This window comes from Sesamum indicum, linkage group LG9 (assembly GCF_026168435.1).
Source record: "Sesamum indicum cultivar Baizhima isolate 11 linkage group LG9, ASM2616843v1, whole genome shotgun sequence".
Taxonomy (NCBI): domain Eukaryota; kingdom Viridiplantae; phylum Streptophyta; class Magnoliopsida; order Lamiales; family Pedaliaceae; genus Sesamum; species Sesamum indicum.
Window position 1 is genome coordinate 2,878,628 of NC_142665.1, and position 15,274 is coordinate 2,893,901.

The 15,274-nt window shown below is 34.5% G+C and overlaps 2 protein-coding genes across 7 annotated transcripts; both read right to left on the reverse strand.

Annotated features, from left to right (window-relative positions):
* Positions 1-36: 36 nt before the first annotated feature.
* LOC105170366 (ankyrin repeat-containing protein At5g02620) lies at positions 37-3,528 on the reverse strand. Of its 2 annotated transcripts, XM_088884557.1 has the most exons (5): positions 2,426-3,528; positions 1,811-2,281; positions 1,326-1,735; positions 600-1,029; positions 37-485 (listed from the first exon to the last, which is right to left on the reverse strand). In XM_088884557.1, the coding sequence occupies exons 2-5, from the start codon at positions 2,148-2,150 to the stop codon at positions 154-156; spliced, it is 1,512 nt and encodes a 503-aa protein (XP_088740683.1). In that variant the 5' UTR covers positions 2,151-2,281; positions 2,426-3,528; the 3' UTR covers positions 37-153. The 2 variants fall into 2 exon arrangements, with proteins under 2 accessions (XP_088740683.1, XP_011089404.1); XM_011091102.3 differs by having other exon boundaries at positions 39-1,029; positions 2,426-3,527.
* Positions 3,529-4,928: 1,400 nt separating this feature from the next.
* On the reverse strand, positions 4,929-11,288 carry NUDT9 (nudix hydrolase homolog 9). 5 transcript variants are annotated; one of them, XM_020696961.2, is made up of 10 exons: positions 11,048-11,288; positions 10,844-10,918; positions 10,613-10,669; positions 10,136-10,218; positions 9,568-9,626; positions 7,721-7,812; positions 7,296-7,436; positions 6,159-6,317; positions 5,974-6,045; positions 5,426-5,892 (listed from the first exon to the last, which is right to left on the reverse strand). In XM_020696961.2, exons 1-10 carry the CDS (start codon positions 11,144-11,146, stop codon positions 5,815-5,817), a joined length of 915 nt encoding a protein of 304 aa, XP_020552620.2. In that variant the 5' UTR covers positions 11,147-11,288; the 3' UTR covers positions 5,426-5,814. The 5 variants fall into 5 exon arrangements, with proteins under 5 accessions (XP_011089405.1, XP_020552620.2, XP_088741419.1 ...); XM_088885293.1 differs by having other exon boundaries at positions 7,721-7,869; XM_011091103.3 differs by lacking the exons at positions 5,426-5,892; positions 5,974-6,045 and adding an exon at positions 4,929-5,419 and having other exon boundaries at positions 7,721-7,869.
* Positions 11,289-15,274: the final 3,986 nt, after the last annotated feature.

Genomic DNA, 15,274 nt, shown 5'->3' on the forward strand with positions numbered 1-15,274 from the left:
CATTATGCGGTCAGACGTTGTTGCGGTGCGATTTGAGTTGAGTCTGTTTGGTTGGGGTTTTTACTCTAAAGAACAACAAAGAGATGACTGCACAACACAGAGCAACTGCCATTAATATGCAAAAGAAGATGACATTTTTGTTAGGGAGGTTTCTCAGATTGCATACATTTTCTTCTCACTGTTCAAAGCCTCTGTTTCCGATGGTATCAAAGCCAACCCGGATCTTGATCTGCTGCCCAGAGAATCCTTCCGGAGGCCCTTCATGCTGCTGGACTCGATCCGATGCATAACTACCCAGTAGCACATTATACTTAATGTTGTAACCAGAATACTCGTTCCTATAATCGTCACTCCAATAGCTAGCCACTTCTCGCGGTTGCCTACCACGACGAACGACAAGGCCAGGTATGCCACAGAGACAAGCACGCAGGCCAGCCACATTAGTTTGTTTATGATTGCCATCATCTGCTTCTTGGCTTTGCTCTCTATAACCACAATTGACGTTTGCACCACGACAACGGCCAGGGAAATAAATAGCGCGATTGAGTCAAAGATGAAGAAGATTATGAACGGTACTTTTGGTGCGATATGAGCCTCACCTAGCACCTGTCCGTCAGGGATGCTTCTGGCGTCATCGACGTATTGTCCAGGAATCGTGAAAATAGCTGCAAAAGCAACGGTGGCTATGAGCACAGCCACAACGGTCGTGGAGTTGATTGCGTTGTTGAGCCCCTCTGCGTGCATCTTGTTGATGCGTTTGGCGATGCCTTGCACACGTTTTCTCGTTTGTCGTGTGTGTTCTAACTGGTTGTGGACTTCATGCTTTATGTCGCTCACCGTTTGCTTCAGCTCTCGTACTGGATTGGTCGACTGCGGACTGATCGCCCTGGCACTCAGAACGCCGTGCCCCCTAAGAATGGCTGCGATATCAGAATTCCCCATTTTCTCTGCTGTGTCGATGGCTGTTTCATTAGACCTGTTGACAACTCTCGTATCAATTTCTTTATTGCTTAGCAGCTTTTCAACGTTCTGCAGAATCAAACAAGAATCATGTAAACGGCAAATTTTTTTCATGATCGATGCTATGATTAATCCCCCATCAAAATGCCAAATTTATCCCCACTTAGCTTAACAAGTTGCAGCAATGCATGCTGTATTTGAACCTTTAAAATTCTAAAACTATAAGAACAACAGCCAACGATTTAACCTATTTTGTTACATCAAGAACATGCATGCTGCTTGAGATAACACAAACTATCTGCAAAAACAGCTAAAAGCAGAACATCAACAGCATGGCAGAGCAAAATGTTACCGCCTAGTTATACCTGAGACCTGCCTTTCCGAGAGGCTATGTGCAACGGTGTGTTACCCTTAGTATCCACCATATTAAGCGTCAAAGGATCCGCTCTGATCAGCTCCTCCACCACCTCAAGGTTCTGACCCTTAACGGCCATGTGGAGAGCCGTCTGCCCTTTCTTATCAGTTCGTGCAGTCATCCCCCGCTCCTTACTCAAAAGGGCCTTAACAACCTCTACATGTCCGTTTCTTGCTGCAGAATGCAGCGCCGTTTTCCCATTACTTCTAGCTATAGCAGCCAGGCTGCTCTCTGCATCCAAGAAATAATTCACAACTTCCATGCGCCCTTGTGCTGCAGCCGTATGCAACACCGTTGTGTTTGCCATGTCAACCGTCATAGATAGCTCTGGATGAGCCTCCATCAGCACCTTCACCACTTCTGCAACACACACACACACACACTTAATCACAAACCAACCAAACCAGAAAACCAATCTCCAAAGAGAGATCATACCCAAATCGCCTTGTTTGGCAGCAATGTGAAGTGCATCAAAACCATTCCTGGCTTTGATTCCAGCAGCTGCCATATCATAGTACTGGATCATCTCCCTCACAACCTCATAGTACCCGTACTCCGCAGCCACGTACAAGGGTGTTTCCCCTGCCGAGTTCTGCTTAGCCAACAGTTCCACCAATTCCTCCTCTCCAGCACCATTAATGACATCCCTTATCGCAACAATGTTCCCTGCACGAGCTGCAGCGTGCAGCTCGGTGTCGTCCCGTTTCCCCGTCAACTGCTTGGTCATCTTCTTCCGGGGTGTCGTCGGAGTAGGCCCAGATGATGCAACCTCCATTTTTACTGCAGAAAACAGCCCAAAATCTCACCTCATCAACCTATCCTAATCTACAACAAACATGCCTTTCTCTTTCTTATTCATCATCTTCAAAACTCCTCATTCTTATCAATGAATCCCAATTCAACTCCCTGCCCACAACAACATCATCATTCAATATTCATTACAAAAGAAAGAATCACATTCACATTAACATTCAAACATCAAGAATCAAGAATGTGTCCCTTTTTCCTCGTTGAAAAGGGGAAAGATTGATCAAATGCAGACAAATATACCTTGGTTGTGAAGGAAGAGCAGCCACCTTTTTCCCCCCTCCATTTTTAAAACCAAAAGGGCCATAAATCTCTAGTTTGTAACAAAAGAAGATGTAAGAAAAATCAGAAATTTAGGCAGTCTTTTTTCAACAAAGGAAAAGAGAAAAAAGTCAGGATGAATTAAAAAAGGTAGAGTCTAAGATAATGGGGCCATCAAAGGCACATGTATGCAACAAAAGCTTTGCATACACATCAATCTCATATATATACAAATAAACAAATGAACCTATATATATATATATATGCGTACATATGTATATATGTATATATATATATATGTACTCTGAATCATATCCAGAGCTCTTAAATAGAAAGAGAAAACTGGGAGTCAACAAATGGGCTCCTTTAAAAGGTGGTGATGATGATGATCATGAGGAAATTGAGAATCAGAGTAATTTCTTTATTTCTTTCTGTTTTTTTTAAAGAAAAGGTTAGTGTTGAAAGACTGGAGGAAATTTGATATATATCATCAATTTTTGCATCTTTTATTAGAGTTGTATTCTCTCTTATTATGGTAATTAGGACATGTTGCGGTGAAAATGTTTGAAAAGTTTATTTAATCTAAAACTTCTTTAAAAATAAATAAGATGGAAGAATATGAGGGTGGAGGTGGTCGAAGAACAAACCAACTATAATAACAGACCTCCACTTGCTGAATGTCTCTCCTGATTTATCTGGTCCTAAAATCAAAATTTTACGTGCAATATTTTTTTTTTATTTTATTTACGACAAGCTATTCTTTTTATTTTAGAGACGGCAGTTGAAAATTTTTGGAGAAAATTCCTGTTTATCGTCTTATATTTTTCCTGAATCTCAATTTATTCTGTGCTACTCTCCAGAGATATTTTAATGCGTCCTGTCTAAAGGACACAACAATTTAATATGGTTTGACGGTTTATTTTAATGAATTTCATAAAAAAAATAAATACTATCAAGATTCTGAATTTTTTTAGTTAATTATATATAGACCCCCTTTAAAATTATGAAATCACATTTTGCTCCAAAAAATTTAAAATTAGGCTTAGACCGCCTTCAAAAGTTCTTTGTTTATACTTGACCCGCTTTCATTAAGATATGATGACGTAAGGGGGGGGGGGGGGGGGAAGTTACATAAAATTTTAGGTTTGCCCATAATTTAATATTTTATGTACATTTTATACTAATAAATGGATACATATAATATATATAAATAAAATATTATTAATATTATTATATTTATTCCTTTGTAAGCACAAAATTATTATTTGAAAATATTAAAAAAGGATAAAATTAAAAATTTATGTATTAATAGTTTAAGGTGGCAATGTGGGTAAAATTATCATTATAAGTTTGTCAACAATTATCTATTGTGACAGTTTAAGGCACAATGTTGTCACTTAAAATATACTTTAATGATAATGTCAAAATTATTATTTAATATTTTATGACTAATATTATTTCTTTCTTTTGCACGGACGATTAAATAATATGTGCAGTTTAATCCTCGTATTACGCGCATTTATTATTATAAAAGAAAATATTTTATCGTACCAATTTTTAAATATCAAATTTATTTTTTATTTTTTTCTCTAAAAAATTTTGATCAAATTAATATAATATTTTTTAATAATTTCACATTATATTTTTTTTCTCTTAACCACCCACTATTTCATATTTTTTTTGCACTTTAACTTTTTCAACATTTATTATAGTTTATAATTATAATATATTTTTTCATAATTTTTTTCTTATCATATCACATTAATTTTTTTTATATGCTCGCCGGATCCACAATGCTAATATGAACAAATATGAGGTTAGTGGGAAAATCATTATTATAAATAAGTTATCGCATATCAATATAATTTTAAATAAAAGATATTAGGGAAAATATATTCAAAGTTGAAAAAAGAGATAATGGACCATGTTATTTCACGTCATGTAATTATTGTGTATTTGAATAATATTAGTAATAATTGTGTGGTCAGATTGTACGATTTCCGGATGCGAATATAAATATAAATAAAGTTTTTGGGTACAACAATCTTAAACCTATACTGCATATATATCAAAATATTTATTGAATAAAGAATTGGGTGGTTTTTCAACTCTCCCTTAATTATAACCATAAAAAGATAATATCTTTGTGTTCCTTCTTTCTCTCTCTTAATTATAACCATAAACTGCAATTTGGATGGCATGTTGGTTTTATCAAATTGTGAAAAAACCTGCGTTTGTTTGGCATTGTTAAACAATTTTTCCTAAAGTTATTTCACTTTTTCTTCGAAAACCTTAAAATTCTTTAAAATAAATTTATTTCTTAAAAGACAAAATCAAATTAATAGGTATCATTTTTCCCTCGAAAACTAACAGCTTTTTATTTGGAATGTATTTTCAGAATGATTATGAAGATATGAAGTAATATGAGATTAAAATGAGGATTATGATGTTGGGTATTAAAATCTGATACCCCCACACAAAATCATTTGAGGAAATAAACGAATCTGAGCCCTTGGATTGAACATCAAAGGCCTCACTTTTACTCACTAACAGCCAGCCAGAGTTAATACAGTCCTTAATTTTGAGAAATTAAGAATAGCTGATTATATGACTAATACAACCCAGAAAAAGGGAAGTACCTCAAATTGTCACTTACAGCCACGCAATACCTTAATAGGTCGATGTAAGGATGTTAAAAAGGCAATAGTAGGGCCAAGCAGGTGAATCCAACATGAGTAGTCAGCTTCTTCATTAATGTGAAAAACATTGTCATTACCTGGCACAATGTGGAAGAAACTGAACCAACCGTGCCCAAAACAAAGTGCAGGAATCTTGATTTGGCAGCGCTGAATCTCTCAGTCTTCATTCATAGCGTCTATCTCAGTCTTCATTCATAGCGTCTACCATCAACTTATAGAGTGCAAATCCTCCTTGGTGACATCCAGGCATTTTAGATGTAGCCACAGCCACGTCACTCTGATAATAAACCATTGGGAAGTAACAATTAATTCGGCAAATGGTCCAAAGGCGACAGCATAAAAGCAATTCCACCGAATACTGTGAAAGCTGGGCGAAACTCACCTTTTCCAAAGGAGCGACGAATGAAACAGAAATGTAGAAATAATTAGTGTTAAGTTCTTTCACGGATATTTTTTACTTAATGAGGTGTTGAGTAGACCTAAAGAACATTTTGAAGTCCTTTCTTTTTTCTCTGTAGCTCTTGATTTCTAGATAACAATAATTATGCAAGAGATCTTCTCTTCCTGTAATCCTGTGCATCTTAATCATGGTGGTATTATATCTCATATATGATGCTTGAATCCATTAAACACTTTTTAGATAGCAAATATATTATGGATTGGGCTTTTGGTTTAGTCCCTAAGGTAAAGCTCCTGGTTCTGACCTTGAAAGATGGTGATTTCCAGCAAAAGGAGTTCCAGGGCCAAACACTATGCAATGGCAGGTAGTCAGGAGTCCTGTTATTTAAATAAAATGCTAAACTTAAAATCTCAGCAACTCAAAGCTTTTACCCGGATCAGGAGTTGGCCTGAGTTGCTTTTCTTTACCCAATTTATCAGATCTACTGTAATCTGCACGCACACCTTTAATGGAACGTTGAAATGTTTCACCGATTTTTAAATAAATAGCTGCTCTCAAAAGTACACCACGCATATGAATGTACATACATATGTATATATATATATATATAACTGACCATTGACATAGTATAAAGCTGGGTTGATTCATAGCCATCTTGAGCACTGCCATAGAGCTGTTGGATCTCCTTTGACTGAAGACTGCATTTGATGAAGAAGAACGCTGTTGGCCTAACATTCAACACCCTCTGGGATATACCAATAAAGACGGGCTTGCTCTGCGTTTTAACAACAAATGTCAAAAGAATCCGTCTTATTGTATCACAGAACACTGTCATTATAACCTTTGATGAGACCAAATTCAACATTAACAACAAATGACCAATATCTAGAACTTAAGTTTGTCCTAGTTTGTCTTGTGGCATGCTTGGTTCCACATGGTATACAACTACTTCAGAAGCAAGCTTCAGTAAAGACAGTCGGCATCAGAATCGTGATAGGGGTGGGGATGGAAGGAACAAGAGCTGGGATACTAATCACCAGTCGCTGCACATTTAAATATCACTCTATTTGCAATCATGCATTTGTATCAGTTCCAATTTTCTTTTAGCTTGACGGGGTTTCCTGCCGGCCGTCGCCAAAACAGAAAACATCTTGTTGGATGACTAGAGTATGAAACAACACAACTCGCACAAGAAATTATCCCTTTATGTAGTGAGCAATTTGCAGATTAGTTTGTATCTGAAGTATCCAAAGCATCTCCGTTAATAAAAAAGGCTGCACCGTTTTATCTCCATCAACCATCAAACTGAACTGAGACAACACCCAATTTTCTCAATAAATGTGTTGATTAGTTGGTTAAATGTTAACGAGCAGACATCCAGTCTACTCAAAGCATAGAAACACATTTCAACCCATCCTTCAAACCCTTTCAGCATGATTGTGCTGCCGAAAAATATGCAAAAGTAAACGACTTAAGTAGGATTTAGGACAAAACGCATAAATTGCAGGAAGATATCTCAGCCTATTATGGAGGATAAATATTTAGATCTACCACAAGCAGCCATGAGAAGAATAACAATTTGCATGGAACAATTTAATAAAGAAATAAAACCATAAAGTGAAAAGTAGCTATGATAGAGTTGAAATGACAACGGAAACCTAGAGACAACATCAATTTGAATAATTTGATGTGAAAATTCAGCTCAGTTTCAAACACTTTCTACCAACATATAAACTAAATGGATTACACTTACTAGGGCAGTAGCAGGAACTCCAATTTCTTCAACTACTTCACGAATAATACTGTCAAACATTTCCTGAGAAACCTTTCTGTTGACCATCTGATGGGTTAATTCTCCACTAGTGTGATGGCTTGTTATGCCAACTTCTTGGGGCTATCAAAAGTTAAAGCACACAGTAGGTATTCCTTTTTAGGGAGGATGAGAGCAAGTACTGACCTTAAAATTAAATGACAAACCATTAAAAACACATTATACTGATAGTGTTATATATGACTAAAGTGAATAGAACTTGCATGCTGTCACATTGAAAGGCATATTCAACTGCCTCTTAGGTACATTAGAGTAACAAAATTGCATTTCACATAAACAGCAAGAGGATGCCCATTAAAATACAACAATATGGTTAGAAAGAGGAAAGGGCTTCATTTAATTGGTACCTCGGGATGCCCTCCAGGGAAAACAAAGTGTCGAGGAAATTCGCCAACATTGGTACTTCTTTGGAGCACCACAATTTCTTGGTCAGATGTCTCTACAATTGCACCATTGCCAAGAGGATTAGAGGTATGTTGGCACCTTCTCCAATCATCTGCAAGTAAAATTTCATAATAATTCTCATGGTAGTTCATTAAGTAGCAATTTCAAATTTCAGATAGCACTATCATCACTTATACTCCTACTTCACTACTCTCTTTCTTGTACCAAGTGTTGTTGCAATCTTTCTTAGAGGAAATTGAACTAAAAATAGACAATTAAACTGGCCAAGTACGTCATTTCAGTCCTCATACACATGATTAAATTCTAAAGCAAATTTTATGGTCTTAGATAATTAAAAGGAAAAGAAGGCAGGTGTTTGCAGCACTTTTTGCTAACAGCAAAAAACATTTGCACAAACACATTTTTCAAATATTTGGCTGAATAGAGTCCAAAAACAAGAAGAATACTTAATCAAGATAAAGAATCTTCCATCTGAGGTTAGATGGTTGTATAAATTAATTAACTATCGATCATGTCTGATCTTTTGATATTGTGAAAGCCTTCAGGGTGGAGGCCTGCAAATGAGATTTTGCGGCAGTGAAACTGTGCACTTGTCCTTATTCAGTAAAAATGGTTAACCCAAATTGCTGGAGCCTATTATACCACCTCATAAATCATTTCAAACTTCCTCCGTTCGATGATATATATTACAATCATCGAGAAATAGAACTGACTAATCCTAAGTCAAAGGGTCGAGAGACTCAACGCCACTATTCTTGAACAACTTAGAGTCGGGTCTTCTTTTCGCACTATTACGGATACGAAAATAATGGTCAAAATCGGATTCAATTGTCAACTGCCCCTATCGGAAATAGGATTGACTAGCGATTCCAAAGGAACTGGAGTTACATCCCTTTTCCATTTCCATTCAAGAGTTCTTATGTGTTTCCACGCCCCTTTGAGACCCCGAAAAATGGACAAATTCCTTTTCTTAAGAACACATACAAGATTCGTCACTACAAAAAGGACCCCCATTGGACAGGTGACGTGTTCCTTCCACAATCCAAAATAGCTTCCAATACACATCCAGTCAGGCCTTGCGGTCCGATAGTATCCTCAGGTTGCTTCCAGTACCCTTACATTATGCTCTATTCCACACAGAATAGGCCCACAAGTGAGACTCAGATGCAATGAGCTCAGCATGAAGCTGGTTGATATTAATCTTCACTTTGCGGAATATGTTGACTCATTGCTACAGGATCCCACTACATGCACTTTCAAAGTGTGGAGAGCATGATTCTGGGAAGTGACTAACCATATAAGAAATCTGAAGAGCTGCATTTAATGTTCTGGTTCAAGAAATAAAAACATGACAACAGGTTCAAGTAGTGGAGGTTATGGACAACCTTCACAAAGTATACTGATCAACCATGAGGAGTGCATTGCTTAGGAATGGGGATAGTTACATTTGACAACCCCTGCACAATGGTCAAATACAGAAACCACCTTGTCTTTGAATAATCATACTGAAAGGGGCCCTGTCACTCAAAAAGCAGCTGGGAAGAGGGAAAAGATTTAGTTGCCCCTTCTTCGTTAGCCCAAAAAAAAAAAGAAGAAACGGATCACCAAAAATGAAATGATTGTGGATTTTGTTTTACCCAACGTTTAAAATTTCGAAATGTCAATATTTTCACTACCTTTTTGTTTCACCTCTATATGACGTGCATACATGACGTTAAATCTTATTAATTAAGTTTTAGTCTTTTAGACTGTTTCACCTCTATGTGACATTATAATTAAGTAAATTTACCTTCAGATGGAATAAGGAATCTTTCCCACAGAGGATTCAAGTTTGTTCCCACAAATGTCCTGAGCAAGAATAAGAACAAAGTTGAAGCATGCACACTCTATTGTTGTGGCACTAAAAGCTAGCAACTAGTATTAAGGCCACAATGAGAACAGAGAAGTTCATTTGCAGTTTATGCAGGTGAAATTGTTTCCACATATAACAAGAGTATTTTCATTTAATTTGATCACCATTCATTCATAAACTAAATATACTCCAAAAGTTCTAAACAGAAATACGATAGAGAAAATAAATTCCAAAAAGTGTAAATCAGAAATAACGAAAAAAAAGAAAAAGGAGAAATGCATAGAAAGCAAAGATGCTCTTCAATGTCCAGAAGGTAAAACATAATGTAAAGACTAGCTTCTAGTTTAATCCACGTGTGAAAAGAGTTGCAGGTGGTATTGGGATTGCTTTAACAGTTTGGATGTTGGTCAGGGGCTGACCATAAGACAAATCACTGGGGCAAGGTGTAATTTTAACGGAAGCTAGCTGCTTTGTTCAGGTAAAAGAAGGGGGAGGGGGGACGAACCTATAATCTGTCAAGCCAAGGTGAAGGCAAACATCAGTCTTCCGAAAGGAATCAGCCCTGCCACTCAAAGTGTGCCCACCGTACTGTCAAGTTATCAACTAATAAATAACAGAAACATTATTTATCAATTGCACAAGATAGTTTCTAGTATCCATGAATTTATGGAAACTTCCATAAACCATGCTTTTGGCCTTTCCAACAGAGACTTAAAAACGACGAAACTATTATCTAGTACAATTGTTTTAATGCAACAGCTACAAACTCCACTTAGAAAACAAGATTCAGCCCACAAGCGAGACATATTGCTGAAATGGAAGAGCCTCGGATGCTGGAAAGCGCCAGAAGCAAAAGATTTTTCCCAATCCAAATAAGACTCGCAGATATAGCAATATATTCAAACAATGAAACATAAATGCCACCATACCTAAATTAATTGAACACATATAAAGTAAGGCCTTGAGAAAAGCATCAACATACCCTGAACTTTAGTCCATTGTATAAAGATGGATTTTTTTGAACTCGCTTGTCCCATATCTAACAAGTAAACAAAAACTTCAATCACACATTAGCTTTCAAAATAAACGAACTGCAATTACATAACCGAAACTCGTCCTTTCGTTCAATCACAAGTTCCACGAATTCCAATTTCAACGTCCACAGAACCCCAAAACTAACCAAGAAAAATAAATCCAGAAAGTAGAAATAAACCTCCGAAATAGAATTCTCCAAAGTGACATCCGGATGAGGAATCCTATCATATGTCTGATCAAACACCGCCGACACCTGATTCCACAAACAGCATTTAAAATTCTACAATTTCCCGCGTTAAGTAGGTAATCAAGTCGAAAAAGCGAAGAACAGACCAAAACCAACAGTTGCCTGTACAAAGAAGCATTCAGGTAAAGATAGAACCTCAGAAGGAGAAAGGCCAGAGGGACACGAGAGAAGAAGTTTAAATGCGGGATGATCGTGGCCAACTGCGATCTCAGAAAGGCGGTCCGTCGTTTCCATTACTGCTGAAACACTTGAGCGGGCGCCAACTGCTCGACGAAATCACGGCCTCGCAGGTGAGATGGGGTATGATATTCACAAGCGAAGATTTTTGGCGAACAGAATCCCGTCAGAGGAAGAAGTGATGCTGTGTAGTGTTATTGGCATCAAAATGCCGATACCTTTTCGCTTAATTATTAAGCACAGAATAATTGATGGGCCCATACAGAGATACCATGGGCCATAATTACAAGCAGGACACTGTTCCCGAAATCTTAAAATGGGCCGAGAGCGGCAATCATACTTAAAGGCTTCCAACTCCGAAAATTGGGCCTTGGCCCAATCATTAGCAACATAAGAACTTGATTCAAAATTCCTTTTTCTCCTTTTTTTAGTGCATTAAATATGTAGCTACAATAACTTTTACTTTTATAGTAAAAATAAATTTTAAAAATACATGTAATTCTAACTATACCAAAAATCACAAAGTAAAAGGGGAAAAATATTGGAGTTGGAGTATTTCGTGAAAACAATTAATATACACAATTGTACAAATTAATTGAAAACTTGACAGGGAAATGTGAGTTTAATTTAAATGGTTCAGAAATATAAGTTGTAAACAAAACACATTTTTATACCACTATTGATATTGTCAACGTCACAATCATCGTATATTTATATTTTTCTTTAAAACACTGCTTATTATGTAACTCCTATAGATAAATAATTTAGTATCATAATTTTGAAAAAAGAAATGCGATAGCAAAATATCAATATAAAGTATTGACTGGTGGGAGCGTTTGCAGAAGATATGAAAATAAAAATAATTGTAAGATCCAAAATTTACTTAGTTTGGATAAAAGATCTACGACCATAGTTACTCCAAATTAGCTTCACTATGACTATTTCAGGTGAATTATAATAAATGTCGTGCATCAACTATTTGTATTAGGCTACTTATAGAATATCGTAAAATTATAGTTATATCCAAGAAAGGGAAAAAAGATTCAGGGACCAGTCCATTCAACTTTCACCAACTCAGCACGGAGTTAAATTCGTAATTGCTGAATTTGAAGATAATATTTGAACAGACTTCACATTGTAACGAAAATTCAATTAGTGCTTTGTCTCTATCACTACACCCATACATTGTGACATTTGAATCATCACTTGAAATTGAAACCGGCAACTCAGGATTTAGGGAAATTCAACACACACACACACATACACAAACAATCAATCTTGTTCTGATGGAGAATGCATATATTCTGCATGCATCCCTGTAGATTGAGACCTCACAGCGTTAGCTTTTATTGCAGGGCGTTGAAGTTGTCGTCTTGTCGGAACCACCATCTTAATGCATGAAAGCTCAATCTGCCTACAACCTGTCCTCCATTTCATATATACATCATTAGTCGTTCTAGCTAGCTTGCTCATTATGTTCAACGACTCAAATGTCTTCAACTATGGCCGTGGCTGCCAATTCTAAGTCAGAGAATATAGAAGTCGCATGTTTGAAAATTACGTTTGTGTAAATGGATTTTATGATCACGAGGGTGTTTGCCCCAACGTATTTAAAAAATATTGTGAACTCGAATATCTTACAATAAAATGTTACCAAAACTCATAACCTACTGAGTTTTATAGATTTTAAAATATTTTTATAAATTAAGAGGTAATTTGGTTCATTTTGCAAAACACATACGGTAATTTGTTGATTCTTTTTTTACAGGAACTTTTTTACTTTTTTTCACATATCATAGAGGGGCAAATTGCATTTAACTTATTTATAAAAATATAAATATACTAAGTTTATATGGGCAATACTTCTTTAAACAACTTAATTATTCATATAAAATGTTTTTCTTTTCTTCCTCAAAAGTGTAAGTTGTATTTATCAAAATGCAATAAACATCTTATAATTCCACGAACATTAAAACGCATAGATTGAAGAAAATATGTGACTTTAAAAAAAATTATGAAATTTAATAACGTATATATAGATCGTACATATTACAGATGAAGTTTGTAACTAAGCTGAGGGTCCGTAATTTCAAAAAATATGTTTTTATATAAACCATATATAATTATATATAAAAGTAAGAACTACTTTTAAAATTAATTTCGCTTTGTGTACCTTATTAATTCATTTTTTGTTCCCAAAAATTGTGCATTGTAATAAATAACTATTCATTAGTTTTTTCAAAGTATTTGGATTTTCTCAAAAATATAGGGAGAGGGGTATTATTGTTTCTAAAGAAGATTTTATTTGAATTACGACAACATAATGGTAGAAGGGAGCTCTTGCAAAAAATTCAAACTTCAAAAAGGTGGATGTCAAAATTCTATACCTCGTGAGAGGTAAATGCAAATAACCTGGGTTTTTTTTTTAAAAAATTAGTTGTCATAATAAGTTATTTTTACATGTATATAGTAAATAATATTTTATATTTTAAAATATATTATAAATAAAAATAAAGTATATAAACCAACATATCATATTTAAAAAAAATTAAAATATTATCGACATAACAATAGAATTAGTATAGTAATATTGAAATGACGTGGATTAGTTTTATATAAAAAAAATTATTATAATAACTATGTAATTAAGGGTATAATTGTCAAATTAAAAAAAAATGGTATGACGTTAGTAATCATTATTTATAAGTGTATAGTGCATTTCTTTTTTATATTAATATTTTAAGCTTAACTACTTAAAATAATAATCTTCAATTCATTATTATTAACATATAAATCCATTTATTAATAATTTCAACCCATATTTTTAAATAAGATTTTTTTAAGTTATTTAATTTTAAGTCTTAACAAGATCAAAACACCCTCATTTATTTATTAGTATTCACTTTTTATCCTTCATATAATTCTTTTTTTTTTCCAAATAAAAATATTTGTCACACGATACTAAATTCCGACAATATAATGGCTTTATTTTGGTCATTATTACAATATAAAAAGTTTATTATGCTAAACACTTTAGAATTGTGTAAGTTCACTACCAGAAAATGGTCCAAAATCTACAAAAAAAATTGATATTAAGATTAACTTCGAGTTAATTAATAAATAAAATTTTTATTGAATTCACTGTTAATATAGATTTAAAAGCGAATTCCACTATTTTACAAAAAAATATATGCTGTTGCTTTCAATATCATTTTTCATAGTGGTTCTAATATCTTATTTTATCTAAACATATTACAAGTATATATTTTAAAGGGTAAATTTGAATGATTTCTCATGAGGTTTGACATAATTACGAGTACCTTTTTATTACAAATATCCCATAATATTTGATGAAATTATGTAATCCTTGGATGGAGATATGAAATTGTCAACTTTACTCTTATTATATTTTATTTATTTTTTAAAAAAATTAAAAACTTATAAAAGAAATCGAACGAGATGGATGAAAAAATTTAAAAAATTATCCACTTAATCCATAAAAAAAAAACAAAAATTATAATTTTAATCCACAAGAGCATTTTGGTCAGTTCACCATAAAAATAGATGGAAAAGTAATGGATTGGGATTGTTAGACGACCGTTAAAATCATAGGGGTATTGGTAATTTTTCAAACAACGAGGGGGTATTCATAATTATGTCAAATCTCAGGGGAGGTCCTTGTAATTTACCCTATTTTAAAATAAGTCTTAATATTTTAAAACTTTTAAAATATCTTATAAGATGTAGAAACTTATAAAATATTTCGAATAAGCTTACTCGGACACCCTCTTTATTAATTTATGTAAATTCTTTCATATTTTTTACTTCAAAACTAATATCTCGTGTTTAAAAAAAAAAAAAAAAAAGGTCCAATAAATTAATTAATTTATGTACGGTCGGGTTTAATATAATTAATTAACATTTATTGCCATCTTATTTAATTATATATACTATATACACTTACGTACCGTACCCGCTCTCTCAACCATAATCTGCTTCTCAATTCTCTACCACTTGATGCGGACATGAAGCTAAAATCGTTACTCAGGTACACTATTAGGCACAAGATTAATTAATCTAATTAAGGTTGAAACACTCGGATCATTAATTTTTTTAGTATATGATTTTGTTCGAATTCAGCGACATGGATGAGCGACCTCCTCACAGTTAGCAAACTCCACCAAG